This window comes from Mustela nigripes, chromosome 11, assembly GCF_022355385.1.
Source record: "Mustela nigripes isolate SB6536 chromosome 11, MUSNIG.SB6536, whole genome shotgun sequence".
Taxonomy (NCBI): domain Eukaryota; kingdom Metazoa; phylum Chordata; class Mammalia; order Carnivora; family Mustelidae; genus Mustela; species Mustela nigripes.
In genome coordinates, this window is record NC_081567.1 from 1,518,247 (window position 1) to 1,539,071 (window position 20,825).

Sequence of the window (20,825 nt, forward strand, 5' to 3'; positions counted from 1 at the left end):
CCCCACCCAAAATATAAGGCTTTATAAAGCATGCCTCAGCGCCCCTCCCTAGCCTGCCATCGTCCACGGGTCCCCTTCATGGAGGTGGGATGCGTGACTGACCACATGCACACCCAAGCAGCTGCTGTGACAGCCAAGGGCACACGATTTCTGGCACAACGTCAGGACCCCTCTAGCTCCAATCATGTCCCAACCTGAGATGTGGGGAGCCAATCACCTGATAGCCACTACAGTCAGTTTTGCCTTTGTTAAAATTCCAAATAAAGGGCATCACACGGTGTGGCCTTCAAGCACCTGGCATCAGCAGGACTTGTGTGCACGCACAGCAGTCTGGCCTACCCCAGGGATATGCCATGTTCCATGAACCCACACCCCTGCTGATGGACATGCCTGCTGTCCCTACATTTTGGCCATTAGGAATCAGGCCACTGGGAACATTTAGGGACAGGTCTTTTTGAGATCACATTTTCATTTCTCCTGACTAGGAACCCAGGATACCACTGCTAGGTTCTGTCATAAACATAATGGAAACAGCCAAACAGCTTCCCAAGTACTTGGGGCTGCCTTCCCAAGTGCTTCCCAGGGGCTGACCTCCCCTCGCCCCTGCAGCAAAGGCACGACACCACTGCTCACACCCTCACCCCTGCTGTGGCCTCCCTCTGATCCCAGCCACTCTACTGAGCCAGCCGCAGTACCTCATGTGACCTTCACCTGCACCGCTGAACAACGATGATGTGGAACGTGTGTCACGTTCTTATTCCCTCCCGTCCGCGGACCCTCTTCTGTAAAGTTGTCTGTTCAACACCTTTTGCCCAGCTTTTAAAAACTGGCCGTTGTCCAGTTCACTCGGAAGAATTCTTCACAAATCCTGGATACAAATCTTCCCATCAGGCCTCTGCACACACTGCATGTACTTTCTCCCTCCTAGAACAGGGTTTGCCTCTTCTTTATTGTAACTTTTTTCCAAGAACAAACGTACTTTTTTATTTTAGAGAACTCCAACTTACCAAGTTTTCGACATCTTTGGTGCATGCTTTTGTGTCCTAATCTTCCAGAAGTCTTGATTTTCACCCGAGGCAGATGCATGCCCCACGTTAAGAGACAAGAATCCGGACCTGACCACACAGACATCCCACTGCCTCAGCACCGTTTGTGGAACACTGACTCTCCTGCTGAATTATCTCATCACCTTCATGGAGACCAACAGACTCCATACTTTTGAATTATTCCTGAACTTTTTAGTCTTTTCTGTTGATGTGTATGTCTATCCTTATGCCATTACCATGCTGCCTTGACCAATATGGTTTATAACATGTCCTGAAATCAACCTTTGTAAGCCCTTGTTTTTTTTTCACGAACAAGCCTATAAAATTTTAGAATCAGTCTGTTGGTTTCTACCAAAAAAAGCTGCTGGGACTTAGGCTGGAACTGCACTGGAAGTACGGACCAATTTTAGCAAACTGGCACCCCAACAACACGAGCTCCTCCGCTCCGCGAGCACAGTATAAGGAAGAACTTATACTTTACAACATACAGGTTTTCATCAAATTTACCCCCAAGCACATCAAGTTTCTGAGGCCACAGTCAGCGGCATGTACTTCCAGTGGCTGGCTGCCAGTACGCAGAAATTCAGTGCAGCTTCATGAGTTGTCTCTGTAACTGCGAGCCTGTTAGGCTTACCAGTTCCGGGTAGCCCTTCAGAAAGTCCTTGAGCTCTCCTGTGTGGGTGATCATCTTGTCTCAAACCACAGGCAGATTTACTACTTCCTGTCCGACTACACACCTTTCTTTCCCCTCCCACCTCTGCCCTGGCCTGCATGGCCACTGCCACAGACGGGGAGAGGGCATGCAAGTGCAGAGTCGGCGGGAACTGTGCCGGGGGCCCTTCCACTCCTGCATTGCTTGGAGGTTTGCATCGTGCAAGGGTGCTAAGCTCTCACAAAGCTTCTGCACTACTGAAACAGTGTGCTCCCCCAAACCTATTACCACAGCGAACCACACGAACCAGCGCTCTGAAAGATGTGCCCTTATGTTGCAGCAGGTGCCCCTTCTGCTCTACTGCCCCTGCCCCTCCCCCATGTTATTCCTTCTCCGGTGCCCCAGACAGTCACATCCACGCTGACACGGATGCAGAGAGTGTCTCCTGGCATCCGCTTTGAACACCTTCAAATCCTTCTCCACCAGGCCACGCACCCAGAGCAAAGCTGTCCAAAGCCGGGCACGCTCTGTGTGCTGCTGCCAAATCCCTCACTCACCTTTCAAAGCCCTGAAATAAGGACATCCAAGCATCACACCCACTCACCCTCCCTTCCCCACTGCAGCCTCCCCCAGGTGCATGGCACCCCACCCAGCCTAGAGCAGCATTCCCTCCCACCCAGGACTCTCCAAGTCCTGAGGCCCACCTGTCTCCAACCCAGGTGACCTGCAGGATGGAGACAGGTATCCAGCAACCTCCAGGTGGACCAGCCTGCATGGCAGGTGAGAACAGAGCCAAGGGGCTTCCCTACTGGTTTACATGGCCTGACCCACCCCGGCTAACTCTACCCAACTCTCCTGACACCCCTGGGCTCCTTGGGGCCTAGGAAAACCCAAACTGGGAGAAGGGTGACAAGAGTCAAGAACTCCAGGGGGTTTTGGTCTTTCCAGGTGTCAGACCTAATCTCTGTTCCCAACCTCTCTGTAAAACTACAGGGCCCTCTGAGAATCTGCGAAATGCCACAGCCGTGAGCACAGAGGATAGCCTGTGCAGAGAATATCCGGTCTGAAACATCAGAAGCTCACAGACACCAAGCATTTAAGGAAGATAAAGAAGCTAGTGGAAAATAGGTTAAATGTAGGACAGCCACCAGGGGCAGGCAGGGCAGTGAACAGGGGCCAGCCAGCAGCCCACAGGTGCCCTCACACCCCTGCTCCTCTGGCCCCAGCTGTAGCATGTAAGTCCCACACAGAGCGGCAGAGGACCAGGAAGAGCGACAGGCAGCAAGTGTGGGGCCAGAAATCCACAGGGACCCTGCAGCTATCGAGGTGCAGGGATCAGGATCATGGGGGCAGGGGTGCCACCTAGTGGTGGCAGCCCTCAAAGCCCAGGAAACACTGGACGTGGGCCAGGACCTGCGGTCATGACACATGCCAAGTGAATGCTTTCAGTCCCAAAGTGACAACAACGCCTTGGCCTAAACACCAAGAGACTCAAGTCCGCCAGCTCACAAGGCTCACCTTGTTCCTCCAGCCCCTACTTCCAGGGCATCTGCTGCACTCCAGCCCACTGCCATCGCCCTGGCTGATTGTGCTTTGGTGGGGGGGCGCACCCCTGAACTAGGACACACCCACAAACATGTTTCCACGGGAAGAAATCCATGTTCTAGAAAAGTCCTTCCATGAACAGGTGTGAAAGATGAGGCACAAGCTACCCCCCACAACACGAGGGCCACACGGGGGACAGACACACATCTAGCCATTACTCAGCACAGTCTGAACCAGTCCTCCCGTCCTCTGCCACACGGAACGTGGCAAGGGTGATGGAGGGCATCCATCCTGGACCCACTGCAGGCAGTTCTACCTCCAGCCACCCAGACAGCAGTCTCAGAGCTCCTAACCAATGCCCACCCCTCCCTCCCACGCTTCCCCTGCAGGGACCCCAACCTTTCCCTGTGCCCTATTTCCCTCTGCACGTTTCCCACTCCATATTCAATCCCACAAGATGTGGGCTCCTACAAGTCACTGTCCCTGCACAGAAATCTCTAACTGCCCCAAAACTCAGCAAAAAAGGAGAGCCAAACTCCTCCTCATAGCACTCAAGGTCATGTAAGACGCAAGTCCAGTGCCCAGCAGGCTGACCCATCTGTACCCAACTCTCCACACGGCTCTGACGACAGAGAAAACACAAGTCTGTGATCCACCAACTGTTACATGACACATGTACTCACGTTGGCGGGGCAGCCTGCCTGCTGCCTGGAGCACCCTAGCGCGGATATAGGGGTAAAGGAGAGGAGCCGGGGTCTCCAAAGTGCCCCCGGAAGGGACCAGGAACAGGTGACAAAGCACATGAAAGAAAAGCTGCCCCCGACAGGATCCCTCCCCAACAGCTGCCAGGAGCCCAGGACCACAAGGATGCCCCACCCGCTTCTCCAGAAGCCTCCGGCCCCTCGGAAGGGACGGCTCTGCAGCATGGGACTGTGCCCCTCCCCACACGCACAGTGAGGCCTGCGCTGCACTCCCAGCAAGAAAACCAGCCCAGAGCCAGACACAGACTTGAAGAGGGGCACCCTAGCCCGGGGCCGACAGAGACACCAGCCTCTGCTCTACATAGCCCACTCTCCTATGGCCGACCCCAAAGGGCCTTCAACACCCCTCTTCCTCTCCCTCACTGGGCCCGGCCACCCACTGAACATACAACACACACAAGCAGGCGACCAGGCAGATGACCCACCCCAGCTGGCAGTCAGCGCCCTGCACGCCAGCCATACTCAGGCTGGAAGTGAGACCAAAGGACCGAGGAGTAGCTGCACCTCCCCTCCGGGCCAGAAACAGCCGCCAGCTGGGCCCCAGCCCCAGGCCTGACTGATGCTGCGTGCTTTGTGGCCCATGCTGTGCGTTCAGACTTGCCAGCAGCTGGTCTGATCGGGCATGCGTGGGCCTCTGATCTCCTGCACAAGAAAGAAATCAGGGAGGTTTCTCTTCTGATGAGGCTCCCCGGAAGCAGGACGGAAGCCTTCCGGTGAGTTAATAAGTACAGAGAGCATGAGGAAGCACAGAGCAGCTAGGCCCTGCTGGGCTGGCCCTCCAAGAGCTTGGGCCCCGCAGGTGCGGTTCAAGCACGATCAGCAGCCTCGTCTGTCCTGTGGCTCAGCCATGCAGAGCCGATGAGGAGGCACTTTCAAGGGATGCACGATGGAGTCAATAATGCTGACGGGAACTGCCACAGGGTCCAGAACCAGCAGCAGGACCGTGTCATCACAGGACAACTCTTTAAAGAAGGTTCTCAGTCTTGGCCCAGTTGCCCAGAGCAACATGAAAGACAACCGAGGAGCTACAGCCTTAATATCACCCAAGCAGACAAAACAAAAGGCTCTTGAAACACCGCAGCTCCAAGGACTCATCTCCCACCAGCCCTCTCCCAGACTGGAACCACCACACAATGATGAAGCTACAGGCAAGAGCCAGTCCGCAGCAGACCCACAGAGTCCTGGGGACCGAGAAACAGGCAACCACGCTGGAAGGAGAGGGGCAGCAAGCCCTCGGAATGACGGACAGCAGAACGTGTGGGGCCAGGGGCAGGCGGCAGTGGAATGCTGCCCACCCTGGCCGTCCTGCCCACTGGGAACGAGACCCCAGCTGCCCACCCGGCAGCCCCGCCACGGCCCCTCCGCCTCCTGCTGTCCCCCCAATGGCAGCAGCTTACAGATGAGCCGAAGCTGCTGCGGGGACCTGCAGGGCACGACAATCCTCCACAACAGTGTTTTCTCTCTGCCCCCCCAAACCCAGTTCATCTCCACTGCTTGTTTTTGCCGAAAAGGAATAGCCTATCCTGAAAGCAATGACTCCCTCAGCATCCACAAAGATGTCCTTTCAGAAAGCCTGACACCCCAGGGCTATCAGATTCCTGCCAGCGCTCTGCCAGCCGACCTTAAATAAAGAAGCTATTAGGACTTCGGCAAGAGGGTCACTTCGGTCCCGTTTCCACCCCAACAGTGTAAGTACCTCATCTGACCTGAGCATCCCTGGCCAGAGCCGCCCCAACAGACTCTAGCAGGGTGGCTTCTGGCAATGCCAGGGAGCCAGGGCCGCGCTCCCAGCCATGCCCACCGGCCCAGCACCCCGAGGCACTTCCAACCCCCACCTACCTGATGCTCAAGCCCGTGGTCTGCTCCAGCCGCTCCCAGCTCTGCAGTTTTGCCAGCAGCTTCTGGAAAAACAGGGAGGTGAATGCTAAGAGCACCGTAACCCCAGTATTTCCCTCCCAAGGCCTCTGCAGCCACCTGGATCCCTTCATCACGCGACCCCACCTCAGTCCCCAGACCAAGGAGCCTCCCACAAAAGTGATGGCGATGAGGAGGATGTTACATCTCCCTGATCCCTCAGAAGAACCTGCTCATATCTCTGAGCTGAGCGCCCGAGCACCCCGAGCCCACTCAGGAGCCAACGGCTTACTCCCACAACAAGCAGGCTCAACGCCTCGCCCGTTCCTCATCCCATGGAGTCAGGTCAGAGTCTCAGCGCACAAAGCACCACCGAGTGGGGGCAGGGGTGGCAAAGAGCCTTGGGCTTGCTCCCATAAAAACAGCAGGGCAGACCTGAGTGCTGAAACCACAGGAATGTGCTGCCTCTCCCACGCTCCAGGGGCTCCAAGGGACACCGGGCCCCCAGGGCAGACGCGCTCCTCTCAGCAGACATGGCCGACTAGGGCCGGGGGCTCCCGCAGGGAGAACAGGAGGTGGGACATGTCCCACCTGGCACTGCACGTGGGGCTGCCTGATCCTGCATCTCACACTCTCCCACGCTCACCCACGTCCCACGTTAGAGTCCTCCCCACCTCTTCCAGAGACATAAGAAACGTCAGCGCGAGGACCATGCGTCTCTGTCTGGCCTGCCCCACCTCCAACCGGGCCAAGCGCCCTGCTGGCTTCACTGCATTCATGCAGTCACTCGATGGCCCTTTCACATGCGGCACACAGGCTGGTGAACAACTCTGTCACTAGAGCCAATGCTCAGTGACCACCTACCAAGGGCCAGGCCTAGTTGAAGCAGGGGACGTGAATTCATTAAGCCCTCAAAACCCTGCAGGGCAAACACCGTTACTCCTCATTACATAGGCAGACAGAGAGGTTAGGTAACTTGCCCAGGGTCACAGAGCCAGCAAGCATTCATGGCAGGATTTCACGCAAGGCAGCGTGACTCTGGAGACCGGATCTTAACCAATTTCAGAACTGCCCAGAGGAAACACTGCTCGGTCTGGAGCTGCGTCCTCAGGTGGAGTTCACATGTAAGCCAGCATCCTAGAGGAGCTCGGCTCCCACCCTGTGAGGCCACAGGCTGCCCGTCTGGCCAAGTGCAAGCAGCTACCAGCACACTCCCAACCACCTAGGAAACAAAGAGGGCCCACGGCTTGTCAGTGACGCAGCACGAGACAGCAGGACCCAGGGCCAGAGGCCAAAAGGCTAAGTGCCCATGTCCCTCGTGTGCACTGGGCGAGACAGAGCTTCTGCGCCCCCATGTGCGCAGGGAGAAGGGGGTCGGGTCCTCCCCACGTCACCTGATTCCCCACCCTGTGTCCCCCACCCACATGGAGATCATGACCACCGGCCCCCTGTGCTCACCCAGCCGAGTCTCCCCACCGCCGACCGGCTCGTGAGCGTCCACACGGGACACCACAATCCTGTGGCCACTCCTCATCCCACCACACCAGTCCAGCACTTCCACATTTCAGGGTGGGGGAACCAGAATGCCAGACTGAAACCCCAAGGTCCCCCAGACAAAGGACACCCACAAGGAACAGCCCACTGTGCCCCCAGGCCCCACCTCCTTCTCCAGCTGCAGGACGACCAGACTTTCCTGCAGCTTCTCCTGGCGTCCCAGCCGCCGCCGCAGCCCCTCCAGCTCCTCCTGGAGCAGCCCGTTGGTCTCCCGCATCTCCCTGGCAGGGACAGAAACAAAGTCCCTCAAAATCCCACAAGCCTGAGAGGAGGAGCACAGCCTGGCCCCAGCCTGTGCCCGCCTCACCGCAGGTAGGCACTCTCCTCCCGCAGCTGCTTCAGCTCCCTCTCCAGCTTGGGCAGCCGCACCAGCTCCGACTTCATATTCTTCACGACTGTGGCATCCTGTTCCTGCAGGGACAGCTTCTGCTCCAGATCCTGAATGAGGCCAGGGACAGAGGGGACAAAGTTGACCACTGTGGCCCAGCCCCCCTCCAAAATACCAGGTGTACCCCTGTGCCACGTCTGTGTTGGTCTCCAGGGACACCCCCGACATGGTGTTACAGGTTGGGGTCACAATTCTGTGCCACCCTGCTCTCGGGGCTGGGGCCCTGGTGCACACCTATCCGAGGACAGGCAGCCAAAGCTCCCTAAATAAACACATTGGTAAGACACAGCGCTCTTCCCCTGCCAGATCCGCTCCTGCCACACTAGCACCCGTGGAACAAGCAAGTCTTCTCCATGTTGACGACAGCCTTTCCTTTGCCATCTGCAGTCCCCTTGAGACACACTGGGGACAGCTGGCATCCATCACTGACAAGTCACTGAACAAGCTCAGTGCATGAGATCAGGACCAAATCAGTCAGTCAACAAACATTAACAGGGCCCAGCTCTGTGCCAGGTACAGGGTCAAGCAGCATGCACAAGGTGACACAGGACACAGATAAGGTCTCTGCACATCAGGTCTGGAAGAAAAACAGGCACCACATTACGCAGGCAAGCACACTCTGGCAGGCGGGCCAGAGGACTGAGCAGGAGTGAGGTGCCAGAGCCGGGCAGGCCCCAGAGCAGGAGAACAGCACGTGAGCGAGCAGAGGCAGGAGGAGCCAGGAGGCCCGACAAGAAGGCAAAGCTGGAGGGAGGTGGGGGGCAGCAGCCCCAGCCCCAAGCACAGGCAAGGCACACACAGAGATGAGCAACTGTGTCAATAGTTTACAGTGGGCACGGGCCACTCATGGTCCCTGGACACCCAAGCAAGCCCCAGCTAAAGCAGCAGGATAGCTGAGACCACCACCAGGACATCCCGCAGGTACAGCCTACTCTGAAACAGAGTAACGCACCCTGATCCTCTGCTCCTGGTCGGCCCTGGCTTCCTGGCTGGCCTGGAGCTCCTGAACCTTCTGATTAGCCTCCTGACATTTCCTGTCGAGAGAAAAGCACATCATGTGCAGAAAGAGTAGGTGGTAAAGCCAGCATTTGCCCTCACCCTGGAGGCTTTCCTGAGTAGGCCCCAGGCCCCAGAGCACTGTGGCCTCGGTCTCCTCAGACTGGGGTGCTGGCTAAGTAGACTTTCTTCCCTCGCCTTTGCTGCACACCCCAGCACAGAAGAGGGCCACAGACGAGGGCCCTTCCGTGACCGCCCCCCCCGCCACACCCCCAACCCCACCCAGGAGAGTCCAAAGCTCTCCTGGGACACCACCTGTGAAGGGAAAGGCCTAGATCACTGAAAGAGAATTCCATGCGCGCTCAAAACGTGGCCTCCTCCTGGACAGCCCCACAGCCCACCCACCCCAGAGGTGCCCCACATAGCCTTTAAAGCCTCACTTTTTGCTTCTCTGCAAGCAGGCATCCCAGTCCCCAGGGAGGGAAGAAATGACTGCTCCCAGTCACTAACAACATTAAGTGTTGTTCCCAGAACATTTAAAACACTCATTGTCCTCACTTCAGTGGCCCCTACGCCGGCAGCCAACAGCCTATGGATAGGGAGGACAGACCGGAAGGGCATCTGTCCAGGCTCAGTGTGGACAGCACACATGGTCAGCCGGTGCTCAGACCACAGAGGGCACAGGAGGATGAGTCCGGGCCTTTCCATTCACGGTCTCCCGCACCAGTAACATCCGGACACACAGCTCAGCATCGGCCCCAGAAGGCTTCAGGCCGACTGGACCCAGGGCGACCCTCGAGCAGGCTCACCTGGTACCGGGACAGGGCCCTACCCCAGCACAGCCACTCACTTGTGCTGCAAGGCCAGCTGCTCCTTGAGCTCTTGCTTCTCAGACTCCAGGCTCTTCACCTGCATCTCCTGGTTCATCACGCTCCACTGCAACTCGGAGACCCTCCCCTTCAGCGTGCTGATGGTCTGGAGGGGCAGGGGGCACAGCTGCTTACAGGCTGTGACGCATATGCAGATGTTGGCTCCTGACCCACACACCCACGGACAAATGCCTTCGAAAGAGCCTGCACTGGCCACCCCCTCCAGCGGGCAGGGACCAAGCCACCTTCTCCTTTACAAAATGCGACCTGGGAGGAGACACCACCCCTCAATCCAGTCCCAGAGTATCCGGCCTGCAGCCTGCCTCACTTTCCCTCAAGCAAATGGGAAACCACTGGGTCTCAGTGATGGACTGCCTGCCGAGACAGCCTTGTGCCCCGTGACGTCTGTCACTTGGGATCCTCACTTATGTCCAATGTGCTTGTGTGGGTCTCCCTCCACACATGCCCTGGCCTCTCCGCCCCGAATGAGCCCCTACCATACCCCCACCCCAGATAAAACACTCCCTGTGAACCACAGCCAGGGCCTGCCAAGACATCAGAAGCAGGGGACTGAGGCCATCTTCAGGACGGAGGGGCCACGGGAACGCCCTGCGAACCTCATACTCTCAAACAGAGGGCAAGAACGGGGCCAGACATTCACCCTTGGGGAAAGTGCAGGCATGCTCTTGGCCAGAAAGCTGGGGCTGGGGAGGCTGGCCCAGGGCCAAGCTTCAGGACTTTTAGGGACAGACCTGCCACCCTTGCATCAGACATACCCTCACCAGGTGACCTCCTAGTGACCATCTGGTGATTGTTCTCTGTCTGTGGCTTTCCCAGGGGAAGCCAGCTCACCAACCAGACCACCAGGGAAGCCCACTTAGAAACGTCCCTATAAATAACCTCCCAGAGTGGAGGACAGGGACCTGGTCCAGCAAACTCCCTGCAGTTCCAGGGCACCCCTGCCAACAAGGAGGCCTGACCCGCTCTCACCTGACCCAGGGGCCCATGCCAACCCAGGAACCACATTCCCCAGGGGAGGCCGACACAGGCCGTCCACTTCCTGCACTCCATCCATCTGCATGGTCTGCTCTGTTCCAAGGATGCCCATCAACCTGGGCATCACAGAAACTACATCTGACTAGGAAAACAGCCTTTGAGAAGTCTTCGGGAATCTAATTAACACATCCTGGACACCAGGCGCTGCGCAGGACACAGGGTCAGACGGCCGGCCACACACAGTACCCGGCTGTAGGGAAGCCCGGCGGTCAGCAAGAGGACTTCCCAGTGACGAGCACATGAGCCAGGCTAGGTGGAGAGAGAGAGTATGTGGGGGCGGTGATGATGGAGTCACCAGGGAAGGCTTCTCCAAGAAGGTACAAAGAAACAGAAACAAAATTTACGGTCCTCTGTCCCAACTGGCCGCCATCTCCCCACCCTGGAGCCCTCTCTCATCCTCTTTGCAACCTGTGTGGCAAGGGCCCACCCCACCACCTCGCTCTTCACTGAACAGAGCACAGGCCCTGCCTTCCCCCGTGGGCCCCAGACCAGCCTCTAGAACACAGCCGAGGCAAGCCAAGGGTGACACGGGGACTTGTCTTGAGGCTGATCACAGCTCCTCTCCTGCCAACATCCACATCAGAAGACAGATGTAGGAACAACCTTAACATGCTCCCCAGCATTGCCAAGGCAAAAATAACCTGCAGCCTGCTTCCCGAGATCTATCAAGTAGAGAAAAGCACGCAGAATACCAATGATCCCGTGCCCTGCTCCCTCCCCAGGCAGCTCTTCATCGTTTTCCTCACTGCACCTGTGATCCGCAGCGCCACAGCAGAGGGACAGGGAAGGTCAGGAGAGTCCAAGCTCCACCAGCAGCAGTGTTTGGGCTCTGTTTCTAAAATTTATACAACCTTCAACTGGTAAAGACAGTAAGGACTACAGTTCCTCTGTGTGCTGGCTTCAAAGACGTTCTCAAATACTAACACACCTGCTAATAATCAAAGAAATGCAAATCCAGGGGTGACACTTACATCTTCGGAAAGGGGGGATGGGGAATACAAGTATTTCCAGAAGATACCACCATCCATGACAGGTAAGGCCACAGGGAAACCAGGGCCCTCAACAACACTGCCAGGACCACACAGCAACTGGTAGCAAAAGCCAGACACTGTCCCTAGAGACCCAGAACCCCACTCCTGGGAATACGTCAAAATCAGTAACAGAAGCCAAAAGCTACCTGCTACATGTGCTCGTATGTTCATTTACCAGGATATGCTGAGAAAACGTGGGGCAAGTTTTTAAATGATGAAATGCTAGGTGTTTGATTTATGAAGGCCACAGAGTGGAAAACAAGTTGGATTCACTTTTTTTTGAGGGAGCGGGGAGAGAGCAGGAGTATGGTATGGGCAGGGGAAAGGGCAGAGGGAGAAGCAGGCTCCCCACCAAGCAGGGAGCCCAACTCAGGACTCAATCCTGGGACCCTGAGATCATGACCTGAGCCGAAGGGAGATGTGCCCCAGGTGCCCCGGAAAATGAGTATTTTTACTAGGATTACGACGACCGGAACACTGCGCACAAAAGGCAAGGAGGCAGAAGACTGTGCCCAGCACCCCAGGGTACCCACGCCCCTCCCCCCAGAAACGCCCCTGTTGCGGGACAGCCCTCACCTCCCCAGCCGCAGCAAGGCCGTCCTCCTTCTCCCGCAGCTTCTGGCCGGCAGCGGCCAGGCTCTGCTCACACAGCCTATGGCGCTCCAGCTGCTCCTTCATCTTCTCCTCCGCCTCAGCCTCCTGCTCCTGCAGCTGCCGAATGCGCGTCAACAGCTCCTGGTTGCGGTCCACCTCGCGCTGCCAGAGCGGAGAGAGTGAGCAGGACAGAGACCCCCCGACCCTGGTGCCAGTCATGCAGGAGGCCCCGCTCACACCACGAGAGCTGAGGTCTCCAGGCACATCCTCTCCTGCAGACCGTCTGATACTGGGAAGGCAGCCCCAAAACTGAGACTCTTCATTCTCCCTCTGATGGACCCGGGTGGGACGGGGCGGGGGTGGGGGTCTAGGGAGTCGGCAGTCAGCCACTTAGGAGCTCACCCTCATCCCCAGAAGCAAAGGGACCACCGACTGGGCACCTGATGCTGCTGACCCCTGGCCTCTCCCTGGGAGGCGGTGCAGCAGGAGACCCCTCCGCACACCCGAGCCGGTGCTCGGACCAGGCCTCTCCAGCCGGGCACCAAGAAATGCTGAATGAACGCAGACGGACATGGCCCGCTCGAGGGAACTGCAAGTCTGGCTTCTTTCCACAATGCAGGGCCCTGAGCAACCCACCCCAGAGAGGAACCTAACATCTCTATTCAGACTGCCCGTCCCAAGTATGCAGGGGGCAGTCCCTGCAGGTCCCTAGACCTCAGACAACAACCAAAATGTCTCCATCTGAGAGGTTCTGAGATCCCCACCCACAGCCAAACTGGCAGGCCCTGAAAAACCATGATAGATGTCTAAGGCTCAAAGGGACAATTTGAAAGCCATCGGCTCACATGGTTCCGGGTCACATTCAGCCATGTCTGTGGGTGGGAAGGGAAAGCTCCTCGAGGACCCGGGATTAACTCAGCCCTGCACCCTTCGATTTCCCCAAGAAAAGACTTCCAACAACCACACAAGGATCCACTCCTCCAACTCATTCCAACGTATTCTGAGCACATATAAGGTGCCACGGCCTGCACTGCACCCTGGAGACCAAGGACAGCCCAGACCGGTCTTGCCCTTGGAGGACTAATGGCACAGGAGAATTCCAATAGCTCCACCCTGCTGTCTGCCTGAGAGCAAGGGCAATACCCCCTATCCCTACCATCTAATGGCCCCTGGTGCCACCCGCAGCCCTAATAATGCACCTTCAAGAGCAGCAAGATTCCCACAGCCTGTCCCTTCCCACCACTTCCTACGGGACTATCCTTCCTTAGATGACCCAGAACATGAACTAAAGCCCCATCTTAAGAGGAAGGCCTGGGTGCAATGCCAAGGCCACAGGACCCACTCACAGGCCATGTTCCTGGGCTACTAGACCCACATGGCACACCACAGCCAGAAGCCTGCATATTAGGGTCAAATATACCCAGTTAGCTTCACATCCCTGAAGACATCACTATTTTTACAGGACCAGGAAAGCACACAAACATGCCACATAAGGCCAGAATGAGGCCAAACATCTACAGCTGGGGAAAGCGTAAGCAGGTCAGAGACTTGCTGGTCCAACGCTTTGCCCGAGTCTTGGCAGCATTTCCACAGATCATGAGCACTTATTGAAAACCTCTGGCAAAGTGCTGTTGATCGAACCGAAGGAAGGGATTTACGACCTCAGTAGAAACCAAGCACATTCCCTAGGTAATGGGGGTGGCACTTGCCCAGTTTGCCTTGGGTGAGCTGGGGACAAGAGAAAGTACCCCCAAGACTGGAGATCCTGGCTCTGAGGCCCTATGACCACGTGAGCAAGATTGGTCTGGCCTGGACTTGGGATGACACAACCCCATGACTTTCTAAGCCTGTCATGCTGCAGTACCTGGTATTTCTGCTGGGCTTACACCCCAATTCTTTGGGTGGGGCGGGGGTAGAAGGGAGAACAGGCAGCCCAGCAGAGAGGCATGTCCTGGCCGGGCACACGTGGTGGACAGCCATCCCCTGCGCTCTGCACCCTCAAGGACATCAAGCATAGCTGGTATCTGTGGCCTAACAAGGCAGCCCCAGTAGCCCAGAGGCAGAGCATCCAGGCTCCCAGCCAGTAGGCTCACCTGCCTTATGGCCTGGCAGGCACCGTGCACGACGCCCCAACACCGGGGCCACCTGCTCGCACCCACCTCGTAGCACCTGGCACTGGTGCTGGCCGCCCGCTCCAGCTCCACTCGTGCTCTCTTGTGGCTCAGCTCCATCTGCATCTTCTCCCGCTCCACCTGGACCACCTGGGACTTGGAACGGATCCGCTCCGCTCGTTCCTCCAGCTGACCAGGTCACACCCGGGGGAAAGAGAACCCTCAGCAGCTGTGCCAACTAGGGGAGCGGCTTGTCCAACACTCACACTGAGCTCCTGCCGCCAACAAGGCCCATACTCAGCCTTGGGGAAGAAGGGTGGATGCGGGGCCCTTCGCTGGAAAGTGGGTGGGAGGAAGCAGTAGACAAAGAGGAAATAACAACAGGAAAAAATGGTAGGCTCTAAGATGACAGTGTGTAGGCTCATTCTAGAAAAAAGGTCATGTTAGTCTCCTATTGCCGTGTAACAAATTACCACAAACTTAGCAGCTAAAACCCCCTGTTATCAGTCAGGGTCTATGAGCAGAAGGCCAGGCACACCGGCCAGGTTGTCTGATCAGGGTTTCACAGCTAAAATCAATAGGGTGGCCAGGCTCCAAACTCCCCTGGACCTTGGGATCCTCTTCCACACACAGGAGGACTAAGGTGCCGCTTCCTTGCTATCAGCCCCAGGCTGCTATCAGCTCCCAGAGACCACCCACATCTCTTGCCATGTGGCCCTCTCCACCTCCAAAACCAGCAAGGGAGAACCCCCATATGTAGACTCCCTCTCCTGCTCTGAGTAAGTCAGGCCCACCATCTTCAGGCTGACATGTTGGCAAAATCCTGCTGCCACGAAACCATTTTAGTGGGAGAAAGTGTGGTCCACCAGGCACCAGGGACTTAAGAGCCATCTTAGAAGTTGGGCTGGCATGCAGGGTCGATACATAAAGGTGACGTCCAGCCTGGAAGGGCCTCAGAAGACACACCAAACAGTTTCACGGAACCAGTGAGTGTGCCAAGGCCTCATCTGCATATGGACCACAGCCTGACCGTTCCAGGCATGGCTACTAACACAGCAGCTCCCGGGCAGTAGAAAGAAAGGCCGAAGCTCAGGCTGCACCCCACAGATGCCCAACCAGGCACTTCCTTCCACACAGAGTCTCGGGGACTCTCAGGCACACTGCAGCTTGAGAAACACTTGACTACAGCGAGAGGTTCTCAGTCCCACCAGGGACATTTGGCGACATCTGGAGACACTGCTGACTGTCAAAAGAGGGGGTGAGAGCCAGTATTTGCTACCAGCCTCCAGTGGGCAGAGGTCAGGGATGTCTCCTAACATCCTATAAGGCAGAAGCAAGTCCTGCCAAACAAAGCATTCTCCAGCCCCAAATGTCAGCAGTACCGAGGCTGAGAAGTCCCAGGCCAGACGAAAGGCATCTGCTCTACCCAACCCCTCACATACTCTTCAAGGGCCTGAGTCCACACTTCCTTTATCCTCTGACATTTTCTCTCATTTCAGTTCACAGCGGCTGAAGTGTGGGGGTTCCGAAGCCCACCCTCTGCCACATTGACTGGCCTCCCTATCTCAGCGTGCAGCAAGGGCCCAGCCTCTCCAAAGGATGGTGGCCCCCAGCTCCCGTGGGCACTACTGCACAACTGCCAGGAGCCCCAGAGAGACGGGTCCGTGGCCACATCTTCCTGGCACAGGGACTGCATTTGAAGGACAGTAACTGAAACACGTTTCTATTTAAACCAACCTCATAGCTCCTGGCACTGGTGCTGGCCACCCACTCCAGCTCCACACGTGCCGACATGCAGCACAGCCAGACTATAAACCCTTTCCCAGAGAAACAGGAGCATAGAAAAAGGGCAGGGGGCGGGGACTGCCAGACTCTGCAGACCTGCTGGTTTTCAGTTCCCTCACCTGCTGTCTGGGGCGGCTGGGTAGGGCACAAAACCGCTGCTGGAAGTGTGGGGACAGCACAGGGCTAGATCAGGGCCCCCAACCGGTCCTGCAGCTATAAGACTCTGACCAGCTCACTCTGCCTAGGGCATCCACCTAAGGATCCCCCACACAGGGGCAGCCTTCCACAGCACTAGCTTAGTGAGAAATGGGCCTCTGAAATTCTAAATCCTATAGTTCTGATAGATCGGCCAGAAGTTTCCAGACATTTGCATCAACAAAACTGTAACAATTTTTTAGACTAAAGTTGTCAACTTATTTTTCCTGTGAGCAAGAGTCAAGAAAACACAAAAAACAAAAAACAACAACAACAACAAAAAAAAAACAAATACCACCGTCATTTCCAAAAAGTGCTTTGACACCAAAAACAAACGTTAAAAAATCCAACTTTGGAATAAAAAATTCTCTAGGAAAAAATGGCAGTGAGTAACTGTCCACTAAACAAACAAAAATCACTCAATTATTCAGCAAACACATGCACACAAACACAGGAGCATTTGTTTAAGCACAGGTTGCCTGGGCCTCCTCAGGGCTCTCAGAGCCACAGGACACCACTGTCTCTGTCCCAGGCCATTAGCAAGGACCAGCTCCCGCTGCAGAAGCAGGGGACAGCACCTGCCTGACACGGCAGTGATGCAGACTGGCAGGGGCCAGGGCCAGGCGGCACACACCACCCCCTCCTCATGTGGCCCCAGTGACCCCTGTCCCCGTGAGACTGACCCCACAAGTCTGTGGAAGCTCAAGTCCTCCAGGAGACCTGGCCCCTCTTTAATGGGTCTACAGCAAGCATTGCTAAGAACGCTAAATAAAGTAAAATAAGACTTCTTACAGCAAAACTATAAAAGGCACATCCTGGCAGAGGGAAGCCAAGATCTGCCAACAGACACACCCAGTCTTTCTCTTTACTTGGAGACCCATCCACGTGGAGGGCACTCACCTGAACTACCTGGCACCTGAACAGGCCCCCGCCAAGGTCAGGTGCCTTCTACCCAGAGAACACTCCCCCATACAAGGCACTCACAAGTACTTCCTGCTGGAAAAGGAACTGCCAGGGCACACACCTTCCACCCAGAGAACCCCCCCCACACCCTACAGCACCCATCTTCCACCCAGAGACCACCCCCCGCATCCCAGGGCATACACCTTCCACCCAGAGACACACACATACCCCACCCTGCACCCCAGGGCACGCACCTGCATGCTCTGCTGATACTGTGTCTGCAGAGAACCTGGGGCGGAGGTGACAGCATCCAGGCCAGACCCAGCCTCCACCCGCTGAGAGATGAAGTTGTTCAAAGACCGCAGCGTGGACAGCACAGTGGTGTTTTCCCCCAGGTCATCCATGGCCACTTTGCTTTTGGAGGAAGACAGGGAGGGGTGACCGTGAGCCTCTGCAGGCACCATGAGCTCTACCAACAGCCCCACTCTCCCAGGGCTCTCTCTGAGTCCTTACACGACCCTACTGTAAATAAGCACATGTTTGCAGTTAGCTGGCAGCCAAGACTCATCTGTAAATTTGAGAGCCACTTGGCAAGGATGCCACGAGGACGAGTGTCCAGCATACATGTCCAGATGGCAGGGCTGCGACTGGCACACGGTTCATCACTCTGCCTGTAACTCCACACAGGACATCTCAGGCAGCACAACGGGCCAACTAGGTCTTTCCACACATATTTCACACATCATGAAAGTGGCACTTCAGAAAGTTACAGAACAGACTGGAACCCAGGTCTACGTCTAAAGTCCAGTGTGTACTGGACTGCGCAAGCCAGGGCATGGAGGAGAGAGCATGAACAACAGCAAAGAACCAGCATCTGTGGGGCACCCCCAGGGCATGCTTAAGCATCTGCCTTCAGCTCAGGTCATGATCCCAGAGTTCTGGGATACAGCCCCGTATCAGGCTCCCTACTCAGAGGGAAAACTGCTTGTCCCCACTTGTGCTCACTCTCTTGCTCTCTAATAAATAATTAAAATAAAATAAAAAGAACCCACATCCCCAAACCTGTACTGACCATGGCCTGACGGCCGCCCACCCACCAACGGGTGGGTAACATCCCAGGTACAGTTAATGAGCAAAGGTATTAATTCCTACAGGTACATACCACATTCCACTTAGGTAAAAGGCCTGCTCACACAGACTATCCTAAGGATTTTTTAAAAGATTTTATTTATTTATTTCACAGAAAGATAGAGCACAAGTAGGCAGAGCAGCAGACAGAGGGAGAGGGAAAAGCAAGCTCTCCACTGAGCAGAGAGTCTGATGCGAGGCTCCATCCCAGGACCCTGGGATCGTGACCTGAGCCGAAGGCCGCCGTTTGACTGAGCCACACAGGCACCCTGGACTTTCCCAAATATTAGACTGAAAATGCCTCCCAGCCAACACCCCAAAGGAAGAAAGTGAGGAATCTTAGTTTGACTCTGAATTCCTGTTCGAGGAGAACAGAGCCCTTCTCTGTAGGCCACGTTTGCATCCTGGACAATACACCTGTCTTAACCACTTCTCAATCACACTGTCAGTGAAAAACGGGCTGGGAGACAGAACAGGACAAGCACTGAGTGCTGAAAGCCTGGTAGATACAGGCCCAAGCGGCAGGAGATAGCACAGGTCTGCTCCAGAAGGCAAACCCCTTTGTTCCTCAGGTTAGACTGGGGCCATACTCTCCATCCCCTAATGGGAAACTTAGCCACCATGTTCTGCTCCGGACAGGCCATCCCCTGTAAGAACTGATGCATGTAATCCACTGGAATGAAGAGCACACACAGGTTTTCAACTGCCTGGAACTAAGCCGCTGCACAAGGCACGCGATTAGGCAGCAGCTCAAACTCCATCCTCTTTATGCCACAGACTCCAATCTTCAGCAACCCAACCACAGAAACCCAAGCCCGGGGAAATCACAACCCCTGGGCTGCGCGCGCAGAGCACGCTGCCTGTCAGCGGCCCTTCTCCGCCTGGGCACCGAACCAGTACTTCTGCCACCACTGGCAACTCCGGGCACAGGGCCGGCTCCGCCAGACCCCAGGCGCCGAGTCGGGGTCTGCCCCGCTCCGACCTCCGCTCCTCTCCCCACCACCAAAGCAGACGGCTCGAACCGCAGCCCCCCTCCGACCCCGCTCTGACCCCAGTCCCGGCCCCGTCCCCGCCCCGCTCCCCCCCCCCAGAGAAGCCGACTGGGACACCCGCTCCGCTCCGACCCCGCTCCGGTCCCGGTCCCGGCCCCTCGCACCGCTCCCCGCCACCAGAGAAGCCGACCTCGCTCCGGTGCCGGTTCCGGTCCCGGCCCCCGCCCCCGCCCCGCTCCCCGCCACCAGAGAAGTCGGTACCGCTCCGACCCCGGTCCCGGTCCGACTCTGATCCCGGTCCGGGCCCCCACCACCAAAGAAGCCGACTCGGAACCCGGCCCCGCTCTGGCCCCGCTCTGACACCGGTCCCGGCCCCTCACCCGGCTCCCCGCCACGAGAAGCCGACTGGGACCCCGGCCCCGCTCCGAGGGACCGAGCGCGGCGGGGAGGAGGCCAACAGGCAGGAAAATGGGACAGCGCCCGCGTCCAGCGCGTCCCCCGGCCCCGGCCCCTGCCCCGGCCCGCCACCCACCGGCGCCCACCTGCGCCCACCGTGGACCCCGGCGCCAGGGAGCTAACCTCAGACCCGGGCGATCGCCGCCGCCGCTCAGATCTCCCTCCTCGGCGCCCGCGCCCGCGAATCGCGAGACCTGCCGCCGTGCTCTCGCGAGACTTGGGCAGGACGCGCCGTAAAGACCCAGGTCCGCGCACCACTGAGTCCTGGAAGCCCCGTGAGCGCCCCGGAGCCGCCGGCCCCCGGGAGACCTCGCCCGGAGGACTCTCACCACAGGCTAGCCAGCGGGCCGATCGGGGAGCCCGCCCCCCCGCAGTGGGACGGACATCCCTTGGGACGGTGGCCTCTCACCGTATTGTGTGGAATAGCACCGCCCAACGGTGGCCTCCTCAGGCCAAACTTTCCTGCTCTTGACAACTCCTAAAATTTTGCTGCACTACTGATTTGAATTAATACATCTTTACTTTTCTCTGGGCTCGTTGGCAAAGCAAAATACTCTGCTGCTAGGCTATCCTCCCAGGGCCCTCTGAGCTCCTACAGCCAGAGACCCTCGTCTAGTAACGGGGGTCATCGTCCTTCCTGAACCTCCTCCTCCCTGTCAGCCCCCACCCTGACGGAGCACCCGAGGATCTGCACCAACCACCCGCCCAGGGTCTGGAGGGTCTACTGCACCCCAAAGGTCTGACACCCCCCCAGAGTCTGAAGGGTTTGCACCCCCCAGGGGGTCTGCAGGGTCTGCACTGTGCCCCAAAGGTCAGAGTCTGAAGGATATGCTCCCCACCCCCACCCCCGGGGCTCTGGAGGGTCTGCATACCCCCCAGGGTCTGGAAGATCTGCAATGCCCCCCAGGG

At 57.1% G+C, this 20,825-nt stretch overlaps 2 protein-coding genes across 4 annotated transcripts in view; one reads left to right on the plus strand and one right to left on the minus strand.

The window, feature by feature from the left end:
* The window catches only part of MAD1L1 (mitotic arrest deficient 1 like 1), a 313,102-nt gene extending 292,870 nt beyond the window's left edge, over positions 1 to 20,232 (minus strand). The window contains exons 1-9 of one of the 3 annotated variants that reach the window (XM_059414286.1): positions 20,040 to 20,229; positions 17,595 to 17,754; positions 14,506 to 14,646; positions 12,329 to 12,508; positions 9,647 to 9,771; positions 8,753 to 8,834; positions 7,720 to 7,850; positions 7,519 to 7,633; positions 5,844 to 5,905 (exon numbers count right to left, since the gene is read on the minus strand). In XM_059414286.1, coding sequence (XP_059270269.1) covers positions 5,844 to 5,905; positions 7,519 to 7,633; positions 7,720 to 7,850; positions 8,753 to 8,834; positions 9,647 to 9,771; positions 12,329 to 12,508; positions 14,506 to 14,646; positions 17,595 to 17,744 — 986 coding nt within the window. In that variant the 5' untranslated portion in view covers positions 17,745 to 17,754; positions 20,040 to 20,229. Of the gene's footprint in view, positions 1 to 5,843; positions 5,906 to 7,518; positions 7,634 to 7,719; positions 7,851 to 8,752; positions 8,835 to 9,646; positions 9,772 to 12,328; positions 12,509 to 14,505; positions 14,647 to 17,594; positions 17,755 to 20,002 lie in introns of all 3 variants that reach the window. The other 2 variants (XM_059414287.1, XM_059414288.1) reach the window with 2 other exon arrangements.
* LOC132027267 (proline-rich protein 2-like) lies at positions 19,090 to 20,659 on the plus strand. The gene is made up of 4 exons (XM_059416019.1): positions 19,090 to 19,117; positions 19,524 to 19,717; positions 19,780 to 20,326; positions 20,577 to 20,659. The coding sequence occupies exons 1-4, from the start codon at positions 19,090 to 19,092 to the stop codon at positions 20,657 to 20,659; spliced, it is 852 nt and encodes a 283-aa protein (XP_059272002.1).
* The last annotated feature ends 166 nt before the right edge of the window (positions 20,660 to 20,825 follow it).